The sequence below is a fragment of the Acomys minous genome (genome assembly GCF_964271855.1).
Source record: "Acomys minous genome assembly, chromosome: 10".
Classification (NCBI taxonomy): domain Eukaryota; kingdom Metazoa; phylum Chordata; class Mammalia; order Rodentia; family Muridae; genus Acomys; species Acomys minous.
This window is the reverse complement of record NC_140491.1, coordinates 70,849,221-70,864,523: the sequence shown is the minus strand read 5'-3', so window position 1 is coordinate 70,864,523 and position 15,303 is coordinate 70,849,221. Positions and strand designations below refer to the sequence as shown.

The following is a 15,303-nucleotide window of genomic DNA, read 5'->3' as shown; positions in this document are numbered from 1 at the left end:
CACAGAGAAACGCAGTCTTGAAAAACCAAAGGAAGAAAAGAAAGAAGGAAGGAAAGAGACACAGACACAGGAGGTGTAAACTGAGGTAAACACCTGCTAGCTCAGCAAAGTAACTTTATTTTCTGAACTATATACAAAATATCTATTTACAAGCCTGATTGTACAACTAGACTACAAGCTCTTTAGAAATCTCTTTCTTTCTGTGTTTCTACCTAGCTAGACTACCTTTTTCTTGAGCTCCTCCAAACCCACAAGGGCTCCTCAGCTCTTTTTCTGTTTTGCCTGTGTCCTGCCAGCTGCTTCTCTGTTGCTCCTCCATAAAGGCCCTGTCAGAGGTCTCTAGCGCCTTCTCTACGCCTTTGTCAGGCTGAGCCATGTCATGGTGGGGGTGCTCCAAGCCAAGTCAGGAGAGCCCAGACCATCTCACCATTATGGTGGGGTACCTTGAGGCCACCCAGCTGACTTGACTTTGGGGTCATAGAGCAAACGCCACAAGACCTCTCCCAGGCAACTTGCCTTAAAATAGGCAGAACGTCCCATTCTTTAGCCTCCTTACCTATGGAGGCGTTCAGAGGCGCACCCAAGCTGCATCTGACCAATGCAATATCGATTTAGGCTCTTCTGTTTGCTAACAATTAGGTTTTCTATGTACAACAATCAAGTATCCTGTAACACAAAACCTTTAAAGAAGTTCAGATGTAAGCTGTGCTTATCTTTCACTCAGCCTTTTCTCAGGTGAAACTACCTCTTCTCTTAGGACCCCCACCCCAGCATAAAAAGGATACCTCCTAGCCAGTCTTGCCCCTCCAAGTCAAATGTAGGGGCAAGGACTTAGGCCCACAAAACGTTCTTGTTTATTTCCCTCACATTACGTAGGACAGGAAATGCTCTTGTTTCTTTCCCTGTGTCCATACATACCAGCAAACCTCCAGAGCCACAGTGTAGACTTTGCCTCTTCTCTTACTTTGGATACATTTTCTTTAATTGGACAATTTTGCTTATTTCTGTGAGTTCTGCCCATTTGCCAAGAAGTTCTTTGATTGCATATTTTAAATAGATGAGTTATAAGCCAGGTGTGGTGCATTACCTTTGATCCTAGCACTTGGGAGGCAGAGGCAGGCGGATCTCTGTAAGTTCAAGACCAGCCTGGTCTACAAAGCAAGTCCAGGACAGCCAGGGCTACACAGAGAAACCCTATCTTGAAAAACCAAAAAAAAAAAAATCAATTATCTTCCAAGGATAAGGAAACATACTTTTTAAAAATAAAGATATGAAAATAAACGAACGAGCAGATTAAAATGAACCATGACAGGACAGAATCCAAATAGTTTGAAAGAGAACTGAAACACAAAAAGAAACCCATGGGTAAAAAGATAAATGTTGTTTTTAAAAGAGACATTATTTTCAGGTTTTTAAAGTAAAATATTTAAGGGACTAGAAAGGTGTTGGAATGTTCCCAATAGTATAAAAATAAAAAGCCAAGAGAATGTCCATGCAGTAGTTTATCTCTTTCTGTAATATTCCACGTCTGTATTAATGTGTAAAGATGTCTAAGATGTTGGGTGCAAATAGAAAATTAATCACAGTAAACAGAAATAAGAACAGTCATAGAATGTTGAATTGTCCAAGCATTTTTTGTCAGGTATAGATCTGAGACTCCAGGATAACAAACTGTTATTGACACTCAGTCTTTGAAGTAGCCTTAGAACTCTCTACCATTTGTGTTCTCTACCTTCTCAGCACATCTCCACCATCCACAGGGCACCTCCTCACACCTGCAGCTGCCTTGCCTCCCCTCCAGAGGGCTCTGTCGCTGCCACTTGTAGCTGTCCTGGCTAGGTTTATGTCAGCTTAACTCAAGCTAGAGTCATTAGGGAAAAGAGACTCAGTTGAGAAAAATGTCTCCATAAGATTGCCTGTGGGCAAGCGTGTAGTGTATTTTTAAAATTAGTGATTGGTGTGGGAAGGTCCAGGCTGTAGGTAGTGCCATCCCTGAGCAGGTGATCTTGGAGTGTATAATAAAGCTAAGCAAGCCAGAAAGCAGCACTCCTCCATGGCCCCTGTATCAGTCCTCGCCTTGAGCTTCTGCCTTGACTTCCCTGGGTGATGGATTACAAGCTGTAAGATGAAATAAACCCCGTACTCCCCAAATTGCTTGCTCATTGTGTTTGTCACAGGATTAGGAACACCAACTAATGCAGAAATTGGTACCAGGAGTGGGGCATTGATAGAGCAGAATGACCGTGTTTCAGGGAGGATTGTGGGAAGACTAGAAGCCATGGGGAAGCCATTGAGCGTTCGGAGCTTAATGAGCCTGTGTAGAAACTTAAAAGATAACGCCAAGGGCTACAGATGATGGTGACCTGGCTGTGAAATTTCAGAGGGAAGTTTAAGAGTTGCTTCAACACTCTAGGGACCATTTGATACTTTGTGTTAGAAGACAATGGTGCCCTATTGGCTGGAGTTTAAGGGTCAGCTGTAATTAACAAGAGACAAGCACTACTGAAGTGAAACCTTTGCTTTATGGGCACAACTGATACTGATGAGCTGGAGCTGAAAAATTAGCAGTAATTAAGAAGAGACCAGCAGCATCTAGGATTGACCTTTCCTCAATGTCAGCACACAGAAGCTGTGGGCCAGAGAGGGTCGGGGCTGCGTCTCATGCTGACAGCAAAATTTGGTCATGTGTAAGAGCCTCTCAGCTGGTGTTGCTTTTGAAGGCACAAAAGCGTAACATGAAATGAATAAATCAACAGTTTTTCTTTAACCCTTCTAGATCCCAAAATAATTGACACAGAGAGACTATGATATATTTTATAAGCTTTAAAGCACTAGACGAGGGCAGATACCAATCCTCTCGGCTCTTTAGCTATCTTTCAGCTACATACCCCAAGTTGTTTACCACTAGGTCATCCTGTCTGGGCTGGATCTGCTCCATCAAGCCACATATCTTCCTCTTCTTCTTCCTTCTTTCCTCTCCTCCTGCTACATCTTCAGCTTCTCTCCCTCCTCCTGCCTTATGGTCTCTCCAACTCCAAGCCCAGGAACCTAAATTCTGCCTACCTCTCTTTTGCCCAGCAACCTTATTGGCCAATCAGGGATAATTGGGGAGCAAAATTACACAGCATCACTTGGTTACATGCTCATCTGGGGTATAACCAGATCTTGAGGAGGGGCAGTAGCTAACAATTAAATACAAAGCAGCACCCTCTGACCAACCCCAACATGAACGGTCATGGAGGGCAGCTGAAGTCAGGTGCTGAGAGAGGCTGTTGGTGAAGGTGCAGCCTCAGTTGCAGTTGAAGCTGCACCTGAGCTCACCTGAAGCCTGAGCCTAGGAGACAAGCCGCGCTGTGTGTACTGTGGGCGGCAGAGCTGGAGACATGGAGCTATGCCCAGAGGATCCTGACTGAGTCCCAGACCTCACACACTGATACTCACACTTCTCACACTGTTGAAGATTGTAACTGCTCTGTTTCTTCACTCTTAGAATAAGAAGGTATTTAACTTATTTTATTTATTATACTGGATCCCACAATTAAGAGACTGAAATTTTAGAGATTTTGGAGAGACTTTGGAGTTTCAGAGAGATTTTAGGTATTTTAGAGAGACTGTGGGTGTTTTAGAAACTTCAGACATTTTAGCAGTGCTTGAACTTTTTTTTAAGATTTATTTATTATGTATACAATGTTCTGTCTGCATGTATGCCTGCCTGCCAGAGAAGAGGGCACCAGATCTCATTATGGATGGTTGTGAGCCACCATGTGGTTGCTGGGAATTGAACTCAGGATCTTTGGAAGAGCAACCAGTGCCCTTAACCTCTGAGCATCTTTCCAGCCCTGGTGCTTGAACTTTGAAAGACTGTATGTTTTAAGAGACTGAACTTTAAAATATTTGTTTGTTTTGCTTTTTGAGGCAGGGCCTCACTATGTAGCTCTGGCTGTCATGAAACTCACTATGTAGACCAGGCTAGCCTCACACTCACAGAGATCCTCCTGCCTCTGCCTCCAAAGTGCTGATTAAAGGCACTGTTACTATGCTAGCTAAAGTGTTAAATATTTAAAGACTGTGGGGCTTCTAAAGTTATACTATGTTTATATTATGATGTTATTATGAGAACTTGGGAATGAACAGAAAAAGAAAAGTTATTGTTTAATAATGTTGTATTGGTGTGTCAAGTTGACAGAGGTCAGTTGTCTAGTTTTATATCAACTTGACACAAGCTGAAGTCATTTGGGTAGAGGCATTCTCAGTTGAGAAGATGCCTCCATAAATCTGTAGTGCATTTTGGTCCAGATCATTGTGGGTAGAATCATCCTGGGTTGGTGGTCCTGGGTGCTATAAGCAGGCTGAGCAAGCCATGGGAAGCAAGCCAGTAAGCAGCACTCCTCCATGGCCTCTGCATCAGCTCCTGCCTGCATTTCTGCCCTGACTTCCCTGGCAGATGGGCTGCAACCTGTAAGAAGAACTAAACCCTTCTCTCCCTAAGTTGGTTTTGGTTACAGTGTCTTGTCACAGCTACAGAAACCCTAATGAGATAGTGGTCCTCAGCCAGGGACTGAAGCTGCCGGGTAGTGATCAACCAGCTCCTTATCTCGGTAGAGACAATTTTAAGGCATCACTTTTTAAAAGTGACTTATATATGGAATTTTATATCTTCAACTAGCCACATTAAAAAGAATCCTAGGCTGGGGAAATAGCTCAGTCAGTAAAGTATTTGCTATGCAAGAGTAAGGGACCCAGGATTTCCAGCAGCCATGTAAAGAGCCAGGTGAGCCGGGTGAGCATGGCAGGTGCACCTGTAATCCGAGCTCTGAGTCGTAGAGCCAGGAGGATTCCAGGGCTTTTTGGCTAGCTAGTCTTGCCAAATCACTGAGGTCCAGGTTAAGTGAGAGATTCTGTCTCAGAGTATAAGGTAGAAAGCAACAGAGGAAGACATCCATGTATGTGGATGCACAGAATTCAACATGTAATCAGTATGAGAAGTTATCAGTGAGATGTGTTGTGTGTGTTAGCTGTGCTGTCTTCCAGAAGCACTATATGCAAACATTACACCTAAGAGCTCACACCGGACTGTCCCCATTTCAGTTGCTTAGTAGCCAGTGGTTCCTTTATAGGACTTTGCTTGAACCTGAAGCTTCACCCAGTTTCCTGCTGCTCCTCCCCTCTTGTTGGGCTTGGAGAGCACGTTGTGAGCCTTTCGCATGCGAGTATGATCTTTGGAATGGGAAGAAATCTCAAGTGTTTGCAAGTCTGCCTTATTATTTATCTGTTGTTTTAGTGCTAAAACAACAATAACGTCTGGCGACACTGAGCCTCAGAGTGGGGCTGTCTCAGCCACACTACTTGCTGTGCAAGCATGAAGAACCGAATTCATATTCGCAGCACCCATCACAGCATGCACCCGTCCTGGGAAAGCGGAGCCGGGAGGATCCTTGGCCCTCCTTGGCCGTCCGGTTTAGGCACACAGTTGAGTTCCCGGCTCAGTAAGAGACCATGTCTTGAAGCATATGGTCTGGGGTGCTGGAGAGATGGATTCGCAGTTAAGAGTGCTTACTGTTTCTGCAAAGAACCTGGGTTTGGTTCCCAGCACCCACATGGTGGCTCATAAATGCAGTCACCAGCCATACACATGGTGTTCATGTGTATATGCAGGCAAAACAGTCACACACACAAATAACTCTTTAAGGGGAGGTATAGAGCAACTGAAGAAGCTACCTGCCGTCTGATACCAACCTCTGGCCTTCACACAGTCCTATATACATGTGAGTGCGCATGTGCACACACACACACACACACACACACACACACACACACACACACACACACGAACTGTTCACACACCAGAGTAGCCCTTTACCTTCTGTCTCACAGGAGAGGCTTGAGCTCTGATGTCTGTTGAGCTGCTATAAGGTAAACAGGGGAGGCTAGTGGACTTGCAGGTCAACTGTACAGCACGTGCTTCTCCAATGCAGAAGAAGTGATGGGGAGAGCTGATTCATCCCTTACACAGAAGGAGCACCAGAGTCTTAGCAAGAGAAGGGTCAAAGGGACAGGTGGCTTACAGGTGGATCTGGATTCCTTTTGCATTAGACATAGGTCTAGAATGACTTTTTTTTTTTTAAGCATCCCTCAGTCTGGGACTGGCTTAGCACTTTCTGGAGCAGCTGAGACAATGCCTGTCTGATTCCAGATACCCAGAGGAGGTGCTTCCCTGGGCCTCCAGACATGCAGCTCCCTGTGGGGACCCCTTCACAGATGCCTCTGCCCTGGCCCTGTAGTCCTCTTGCCTTCTACCTCGTCACAGTCTTTCAGCTTAAAAAGCACCTCTTGACCAGATGCTGTTAAAGATTGCTCTTTTATGTTCTTAAAGAGATTAAGAAAATGGTTTATTTTGAACCAGACATGAGTGACCATGGCCCCAGAACAAGGATTCAAGCTGCCTGAACAACATGTTCTCGCTTCTTATTTTCATGTTTCCGTTTCCCAATAGCTGGATTCGGTTGGCTTGTCTGTCTTTCACTTGAGGTCGAGTGAAGATGCTGCTAGTTGAAACCACTCCAGTCAGAGGGAGCATTACTGCTGCCTTCCTCGCTGACTAGCCCTTCCCTTTCAGAACTGCCTGTCCCACCTCCCTCTCTGTGCCCTGGGAGAAAGGACAGGCATATCTCAGGAATATACTTCTCAGTGCATATTCCTATGCACAATCCATTTGTCAATTCAAACAGGCATGCGCCATTTACATACTAGATGCTATCACTCCTGAAGTGGGGAATTTGGCTCTTTGTGTCTAGTTTTATCAGTCTTGAGCCCTTTTATATATATACGAATGTTTTGCCTGAATATATGTCTATGCACCATTTGTGTGTTTGATTCTTGCAGAGGTCAGAAGAGGACACTGGATCTCCTAAAATGACAAATGGTTGTGAGCCACCATGTGGGGTGCTGGGAAGAGAACCCAAGTCCTCTGTAAGAGTAGCAAGTGTTCTTAACCACTGAGCCATTTCTCTGTCTCTTGTGGCTGTTTAAACTAGAAGTTAAATGAACCAAGAGTACTTCTGGACCACAGTAATGATTGCCTTAGACCGCTGCTAGTCTCCCAACACGTTCTAGACATAGCTTTCCTTGCTCAAGCAGTACTGCCTTTTGTATAAAGGAGCTGGTAATTTTTTAAAATACCCACTGAATCTTTAGCTATAAGTTGTTCATTACCATAACAAGTTACTGTTGGCTGGGTGACTTTATAAAAGGAATGTGGTTTATTTTGGTTCCCAGTTCCAATTAGAGTATGAGGGGCCACCTGGTGATACTTTTCTTTCTGGAAGAGTCTTAAGATTGTGCAAGGGTGTGGGGGGGGTGTGTGGGGGTGTGTGGGGGGTGTGTGTACACATACTAATGATCTTGCTCTCCTAAGACAGCTGAGGTTCAGTTATGGGGGCTCAACACCAGTGACCTCATCTAATCCTAACCACTTCTTGACGGCTCTGCCTCCACATGCTGCTGTGTCAGAATGCCACCACCTTTTAAATACTCACAGGGGGGATTAAACTGCAACATATCAACCCTTCAGGGGCACCCAGTTCATCTCCAAACCATGGGAGATCCTTTCAACTGATCTTTTTAGGTGACATGGTCATAGTTGAGGGGTGTGTTGGGATTTGGACTGACCCCAAGCAGGTCCTCCAAACCCAGATGGCTGAGCAAAATACAAACAGGTCATGATGTAGCTGTGCTGGGCACCTGGGCCTTTACTGGGCCTTGGTGTTCTCCTCTTTGATGTTCTTAAGACAGGGTGTCCTTTAATCCTAGCACTTGGGAGGCAGAGGCAGATGGATTGCTGTGAGTTTGAGGCCAGCCTGGTCTATATAGTGAGTCCAAAATAGCCAAGGCTACACAGAGAACCCTGTCTCAAAAAAAAAAAAAAAAGGCAGGGTATCCTTGGGCTGTGGTGGGCCTGCAACCTTCTCTGATTCTCATCATCGTTTCCTCTCCTTCAGCACAGGACCTCAGCCTCCAGGCCCACTGATGGATCCACTGACCAAAGGGTCCTGTGGGAGTCAGCTGGCTCAGACCCTCCTCTGGAAAGCCAAGTCATCTCTCTCCTTCGGCATCCAGCCCCTTCAGACTTGGCCAACAAAAGACCCTGAACTAGAGTCCCAGGTCAACCTGTAAGTAAGTAAAAGAAGGACTGTCTTGCTGTGGCCCTCGCTCACATCTCTTCACACGGGGGCAGGGGGAGGGGCTTGGGAGAACGCTCTGCTTCTGAGATGTCTTACATATCTGGCGCTATGCACTGGCCATCTACTGTAGCCAAGCCTTGTATCAGGCATGGTGAGCCAAGTGGCCTACTTCCTGCCTTAGGGAACTTACACTCATAGGCAGATGGTCACTCACATGTGTTGTTGGAAAAGAGGGTTCTAGCAGGCGAGGAACAGTGCCAGGAAATGGGTTATTTCTTGATTCAGTAGCCATTCAGGAAATGTTTCTCTGTGCCGGCAGCATGTCTTCCCTACCCTTTCAATATCAAATTGTATGTGGAAAGAAAGGAATACCTCCAACACAGAAGGAATCCTATTGCTAACTGCAAACTAGCTAACACACCAGTAGGCTCTTAGGTGCCTTGGGGTTGCCATGTGCTATCTGGTGTGGTCCTGAGTCCCAGGCCTTTGTCACAGGATGTGACATTCGTTGGATGAAGGTTGAATGATGGCATTATGGGGAGGGGAGCTTAGCTCTCCACGGGAATCAGTGACATTGAGGTATGATGATGTGACTGGCTGCAAGACAGAGGGAAAGCTTGGCTGGTCCAACACATATTTATCAGATTTGCTGTACCCAGTGCTTTGGGGAAGTCAAGAATGGGTAGAAGGACATGGATCAGACTCATCCAGGAAGCCGAAGGAACAGCTTAGGCCTGAGATCCATCCACAGGGACTCTGGATCTGGAAAAGATGGAAGGGGACGTTTCCAGGTGCCTGCCTGCAAGGAGCTCACAGCTTATCCAAGGAGCTAGAGAAGCATCGGAAAGTGTTAGTGGGGGATGAGGAAGGATGAGCTCAGCCTTGTGGGAGGAGCTGGGTCAGGCAGGAGATGGGTACCAAGGCTACTTGGCAAATGGCACAGAAAAGGCTCACATCCAGGAAGGTGTGTTCCAGCATTGTTGACAGAGGATAAATCAGCCATTGTCAGACTGCCCTGTGCATGACAGGCACCTATGGAGAATCTACAGAAGTCTCCACTGTCCCTCCAAAGTTTTGATGTTTAGAATTGGTCACAAGCTCCAGATGATTCTCATGTGACCAACATTGAGACAATTGTAGCCACCCGAGCTGGCGGCCTCATGGGCCCTATTGGCTACTATGGTAAGGGGTGGGATGGACCTATATGGCTGTCACTGGGTGAACCACATTGCTAATGGGGTGGCTGGATTCCCCTGGGAAGGATCAATTTAAGCCCCTGGGCCCTGGTGGAGCTGCAGAGTGACACCTCTTGAGTTGAGAGCCTTCACTGGCAATTCTCCATCACCACATAGGAATGGGTGGATCAGGCCATGGACTGTCCTCTACCAGCAAGGGCCTCTGGTGATATTTTGAATGTTTCCTTTGCAATGACTGGCCTTAGAGTTAGGCTTACACCAGTGCTGGTCACTTGGGTATTTGGGGACTTCCCTGGGTAGGTGTGGAGAGAGAGGCCATGTGTGGGAAGGTGAACATCACTAAGGCACCTGAGGGGTAGGACACCATGAGCAGTCTGGTTTGGCTAGTAGTGGTGGGGCAGAGATTATTCAGACTTGCACACTGAGAACGTGATGGCTGCAGCAGGCAGCTAGGCCTCAGGAAGATAGGTCTAATGGCAGGGCGAGTGTTCTGATGAGTGCAGGGAGCGTGGGATTGAGCTCAGAAGTGTTGGAGGAAGCATAGGCTGGACCTGGATATGCATGGGAGGCAAGCACGTGAGCCTCAGAATTCTGACTCTGGCATCAGGGTACATTTTGGTCATGTCACCAATAAGAGGGCCCTAAGACGTGACAACACAAAGCCTAAGATAGAGCCAAACCGAGAGCATAAGGCTCTCGTGCTGTCCGGGCTGAAGAGGTTACTGCTGCATGTGTAGGCATTGGGCATGCTAAGAAAGCCTTGGGGAAAGTGAAATGCACCTTAAAAAGCAGTGGGTAGCAGTGAGTAGGGGTGTTCTAGGAGGCAAGGTCAGCTGGGCAAGGCGCAGACAGGACAGCCCTGGAGTGTGTTTGAGAGACAATGTGTCCTGCCTAGCTTAGTTGTCAGAAAGTAACAGGAAGTCTCTGGAAGGCTGGAGTGGGGACTTATGGGGAGATGGTGACTGAGTTTTAGGAGCATGTGCGTGGGACTTGAGGCAAGCAAATGATGCTTTAAGGGGTGTGTAGGAACTAGTCACATCCCAGTGTGTTCAGTGAGGAAGTCGGCAGGCTGATAAAAGATGGACTTAAGATGTCTGTCAGTCAGTTGAACATCACAGAAACCCAACTCAGATTAGCTGAAGCCAGGAAGGAGGGTCGGAAGCCTCCTGTAGCCGGGCTGATGATGGCAGCGGGTCCGTGCTCTCGTCAGGGTGGATTTTCTCTCCTCTCCCACCTCCTACCTTCCACCCTCTGTCCCTAGTTCTCCCTCTTTTGCCTGCACATTCTCCCCTGCTCCGTGCGATCCCAGGCAGCCCAGATTACCTTTATAGCTTTGTGACTCCAGGGAAAACATCTCTTCCCCGGTTAGAAGACTCTGGGGAAAGGCTCTAGTTACCCAGCGTGGGTCACAGGCTCTTCCTGGTCTCCCACGGAGTGTCCCTCATCGAGGGTCAATGCGATAGTCTTTACCTCAGGAAGCAGAGCAGCCTTGGGAAGAAAAAGGCGTGGCCAGGAGGCAAGAGGACAGGATGCAACTGGGTCATAAAAGCCAGTGGTTGAAGAGACCTAGTAATCTCACCATAGACCTAACGGGGGAAATTTTGTCAAAAACATAGATCATGGAATCTGTTTACTGAGAATTCCTAGAGATGGGAGCCAGGAATCTGAGTGAAGGTGACAAATGTAACACAAGTCTTGGCAGTGAGAACTGTTTGACTATGTTTATGAGGAAGCCATGACACATCTTTGAGAAGCAAGGTATGCTGGGAAAGCAGGGGTACCACTTTCTGGGGTGTTCTTCACTTTTCCAACCTGAGTAATCAGACAGTGAAGTAAAATTCCCTCACAGAGGCATTATAAGGAAGCTGTCAGCAGGATGGCCATTCCGGGCTTTGCTCAGGAGGGAAGAAGTTAGGATTTGGATTTGGATGCCCTCCATTGTCTTCCGGCTCCTGTTGGTCCTCTAGGCTCTCTCCCACCGCAATAATAGTGCACTTCTGAAAGGTCTGTAGCGCAGACTCAGTTCTCTCCTAGGACTTAGTGATAGTTTCCGCTTGCTCTTTTAATGAAATTACCATGTATTTGAAAGTTTGTCACCAAGACATACTCCTGAGCAATAGCTTTTTAATACAGGCATTAAAAAAAAAAGCATTCAAAAGCTTTGAAAGACCACATGCTCCTGATGAAAAGCCCCTTCGTTTTAAAACACAGCGCGCAGGGTGGTAAGCTTCTTGGTAGACAGTTAGGGACACTCTGTTCCCTTTCTTTGTGTTTTTATGAGAAAGGGGGCTATAGGAGATACCCTAAACTAGAGTGACTGCACAAAGAGTAGCAGCCCTGCGGGTAGAGTCAGCAGAGAGTGTGACTGGAGTGTCCACTGAAGTGTGTCCAGGCGTTGGGGAGACATGTCACTCAGGAGTTCTAAAGTGAGCTTATTACATTTAAATCCTTCCCACTACAGGAAGAGACCAGGCTGCTCACGTGACCCCCTCAGGATGCTCCTGCTCTCTCTTAGATCTGCCAGTGCTTGTGGGGCTTGTACTTTATTTTGCCTCCTGTCTCCATTTGAGAAAACCCACCCGAGTCTTCTAGAGGCTGGTGTAGAGGCCTGTCTATCTGTGCCCCATGGGAGCGTGACAGCCATGAGACAACAGTTCCCCTGGCCACCACCCGAGCAACCATCTGTCCCTCTACACATGCATCTCTCCCCTAGGGTTGCTTAGGAGTCTGAACTTGAGAGGAAGCAGAAGGAACCTGTTTGGCTATAAAGCTTGGCCTATTTTTTGCCAGCGAAACCCTGACAATAAGGAAATTCGTGTTTCTATATCCATCTGCCTGACTCCTGTCGCTCCTTTTCTGACAGCAGACGTGGAGGAGAGGAGGGCGAGGATGGCTTCCGGCCTGCTTTCGGCCCTGTCTTACTCATTTGTTGTTCCCGATCTGCACTGAATCCCTGCGCATACAAGTACCCACTCATATTTGTGAGGTGACAGGAAGCCAAGAGGCCAGTTGGGAGGCTTCCATAGTGATGCAGGTCTGTGCTAAAGGAAGTAACAGACACAGTGGAAATAACAGAGGGAAGGCAAGACACTGGCAGGGACTGCGGAGTCCACAGGTGCATGCTGCGGAGTCATCCATAGAAATTCCAGAAGCCATCTAACCAGAGGAGGGGCTGGATAAACATGACCCTCTGATTCGGTGGTGTACCGCACAGTCATAAGAGTGCAGGAGCCTTACTGGATTAGGAAAACCTACCAAGGCACACCAAGCCAAACTGCAACAAGGGCATGAGTAGGGTTGTGCACATAGTTACGACTTTTTTCCGTGGGAGACTCATTCTTGCCACACTTGGGTTTCCTGCAGACTGCAATGTCCCTGCACTGTGTTGGCATTGTTTGCCTATAACTTACACATCATCTCGAAACCATCACAAAACCTACATAAATGCTATGCAGATGTGTGCTACGCTGTATTGTTTAGAGAACGAGAAAAGAAAAAGATCTGTACATGTTCAGTATTGATGCTGAGAAAATTTGCAGTGGCCGGGGTGTATATATTTACAACCCATGTTTGGTTGAATCTACAGATGTGAACCTGCAAGTTCAGAAGCCTGGTTGTAGTGTGCTGCTATTTGTATTAAGAGAAGGAGAGGGCTGGGAGATGGTTTAGTGGGTAAAGCACTAGCCACACAAGTGTAGTTCAGATGTAGGCATGATGGCTGACCTGTAATCCCCGTACTCACGAAGTGAAGAAAGGCAAGGCCTGGAGCAAACTGGCTAAAGTAGCCAAATCAGTGAGCTCTGGATTCAACTGAGAGGCCTCGCCTCAATATACAATATGGAGAACTGTAATGGAAATTTTGGGTTCTTTGTAAACTTAGTTATGTTATGTAAATATGTTTTTGTTTTAATCCCAAGTGTGGGGTTTTAGTTTGGACTTTAGTATGTCCACAGATGATAATTACCTCGTGTGGGACGTGGTCTTTGTCAGCTGGTAATTGCCTGCCTCATGAGGCATGGAGAGGGGCGTGGTCTAGGACTCTGAGGGAGAGTAATAGGAGAGCCCGGAGAGAGAAAGTGTGGCATGCAGTGGTAGCATGTGGCATGTAGCAGTTGAGACCAGAGACGGACAGTGTGGCAGCTTAGAGATAAATGGAGAGAAATGTTTCAGTGCAGCTGCTCAGAGGAGGCTGCTTTCCGCGTTTGCTGTTGATGGAGATTGGTATTGTCCCTGAAAGAACACATTGACCCTAAACAGCCAGGAGAAGTAAAGGGGTCTCTCCCCACCAGCCTTCTTTCTCTCTTACGTAGGATTAAGGTGTTGGTTGAAGGGAGGAAGAGGCTTCAATACCTCAAATAAAATAAGTTGTGGAAAAGCGCATCAACAGAGAGTGGTTGAAGAAGATGTCTGATGTCAACTTCTGGCCTCCACAGGCATGCCCACACACATACACCCACATATGTGCACACATCTGCACACGTGAACATGCACATACATCACACGCGCGCACACACACACACACTCAGAACAAGAGGCAGGAGGGCAGGCACAAATGCTCAGTGTGTAAAGTGTTTGCATAAAGTCCTCAAAGTTTCTTCTGGCCCCCACATGTTGCCCCCCTCAAACATTCCAAGACACACACTAATGATAAATTAAAAGGGAGTGGAAGCAGGTGGGTTTGTGTTTCTCTGCTGGTGGATGTGTACAGCAGTGTGTCTGGCAAAGAGATGAGAAGCCATTCATGCTGCTGTGGGTGGGGCAAGTGGGGTACGGGAAGGGAGATGCCCATTTGCATCCTTGTGTTGCTGGGCTTTGAAGCTCAGATATACACACACATACACACATACATATACATACATATACATATATGTACATATACACAGATACTGTCCCATGGTGCTGAAAAGTTAACACAGTGCTTGGTGACTAGCTAGACACTGACCTTAGATGGCAGGACAGAGGGTGGCAGTCTGGCTCATGAGATCAGCATAGAGTCTGATTTGGGGTGTGTTGTGTTTGGGGGGCTGTTCAGCAGTTGAGAGTTACCGTTTGCAGATGGGGGAATCTGAGCTGAGGGGTGCGGTGAGGAGTTATATCAGCACTGAGGTCATGTTTGCAGCCTCAGTGAAGTGCCCAGGGAGGGAGGCAGCCTGAATTGAAGGGAACGGTAAATCACTGACAGTGACATGGAGTTAAGGGTGCTGCTGACTGAAGCCCACAAAGCTGCTGCTTTGGGTGACCTAAAAACAGGGAAGAAGATGGCCTCACTCTCTGTGAGGACAGCCTGGCCCCTTTCTGAATGCCCAGAGCTCAGGGTTGGGCTCTGCAGCCCCTGCTCCCATTTCTCCCTAAGGAGGTTATGCCACTGCTAAGAATGGCATTCCTTTCCCTATTCGAGACTCACTTTTTCCAGTTTTATACTCCGTAAGGGCCAGAAACCCATTGGGGTGCTGAACTCAGAGTACAGAACCAGAACATCATAAGGACACCGTGTGAATACTGATCACGTGCAGTATGCCTTTTTAATTCAGTGGCTCCACCCCACAGCCACCTGGCAGCACTCACATCCGCAAATCGGGATTTGCATATTTAGGAAGCGGCTGGCTTTTTCTTGTTGTCTCTTAGAGCAAAGCATGCTCTTAGCTTTAAACACGCATGTCTCCTCCATTTCTGTGTGTTGGGTTTATCTATGTACTCTGAGGAACATCCTCTCTTCTCAAACACCCTGTGCTGCGAGCTTCCTTTTCTCAGGAGAGCCCCTGCATCAGAGAGGATTAGAGGGCAAGCATTTTGGGAAGCACTTTAGGCTCATTGTTTGATCTGTAAAGGCACCAAGAAAGAGTTAGCTGCCTCCCCCAACGGCGGCGGCGTGTTGTGAGTGTGCCTGGGGGAAACTGAGCACAGATCAGCCTCGTAGATCTAATCCA

The 15,303-nt window shown here is 47.1% G+C and overlaps 1 protein-coding gene across 2 annotated transcripts in view; it reads left to right on the top strand.

Annotated features, from left to right (window-relative positions):
- The window catches only part of GARNL3 (GTPase activating Rap/RanGAP domain like 3), a 146,914-nt gene that overhangs the window by 12,869 nt on the left and 118,742 nt on the right, over nt 1–15,303 (top strand). For both annotated transcript variants that reach the window (XM_084799369.1, XM_084799371.1), the window contains exon 2: nt 7,998–8,168. In XM_084799369.1, coding sequence (XP_084655495.1) covers nt 8,026–8,168 — 143 coding nt within the window. In that variant the 5' untranslated portion in view covers nt 7,998–8,025. The remainder of the gene's footprint in view (nt 1–7,997; nt 8,169–15,303) is intronic.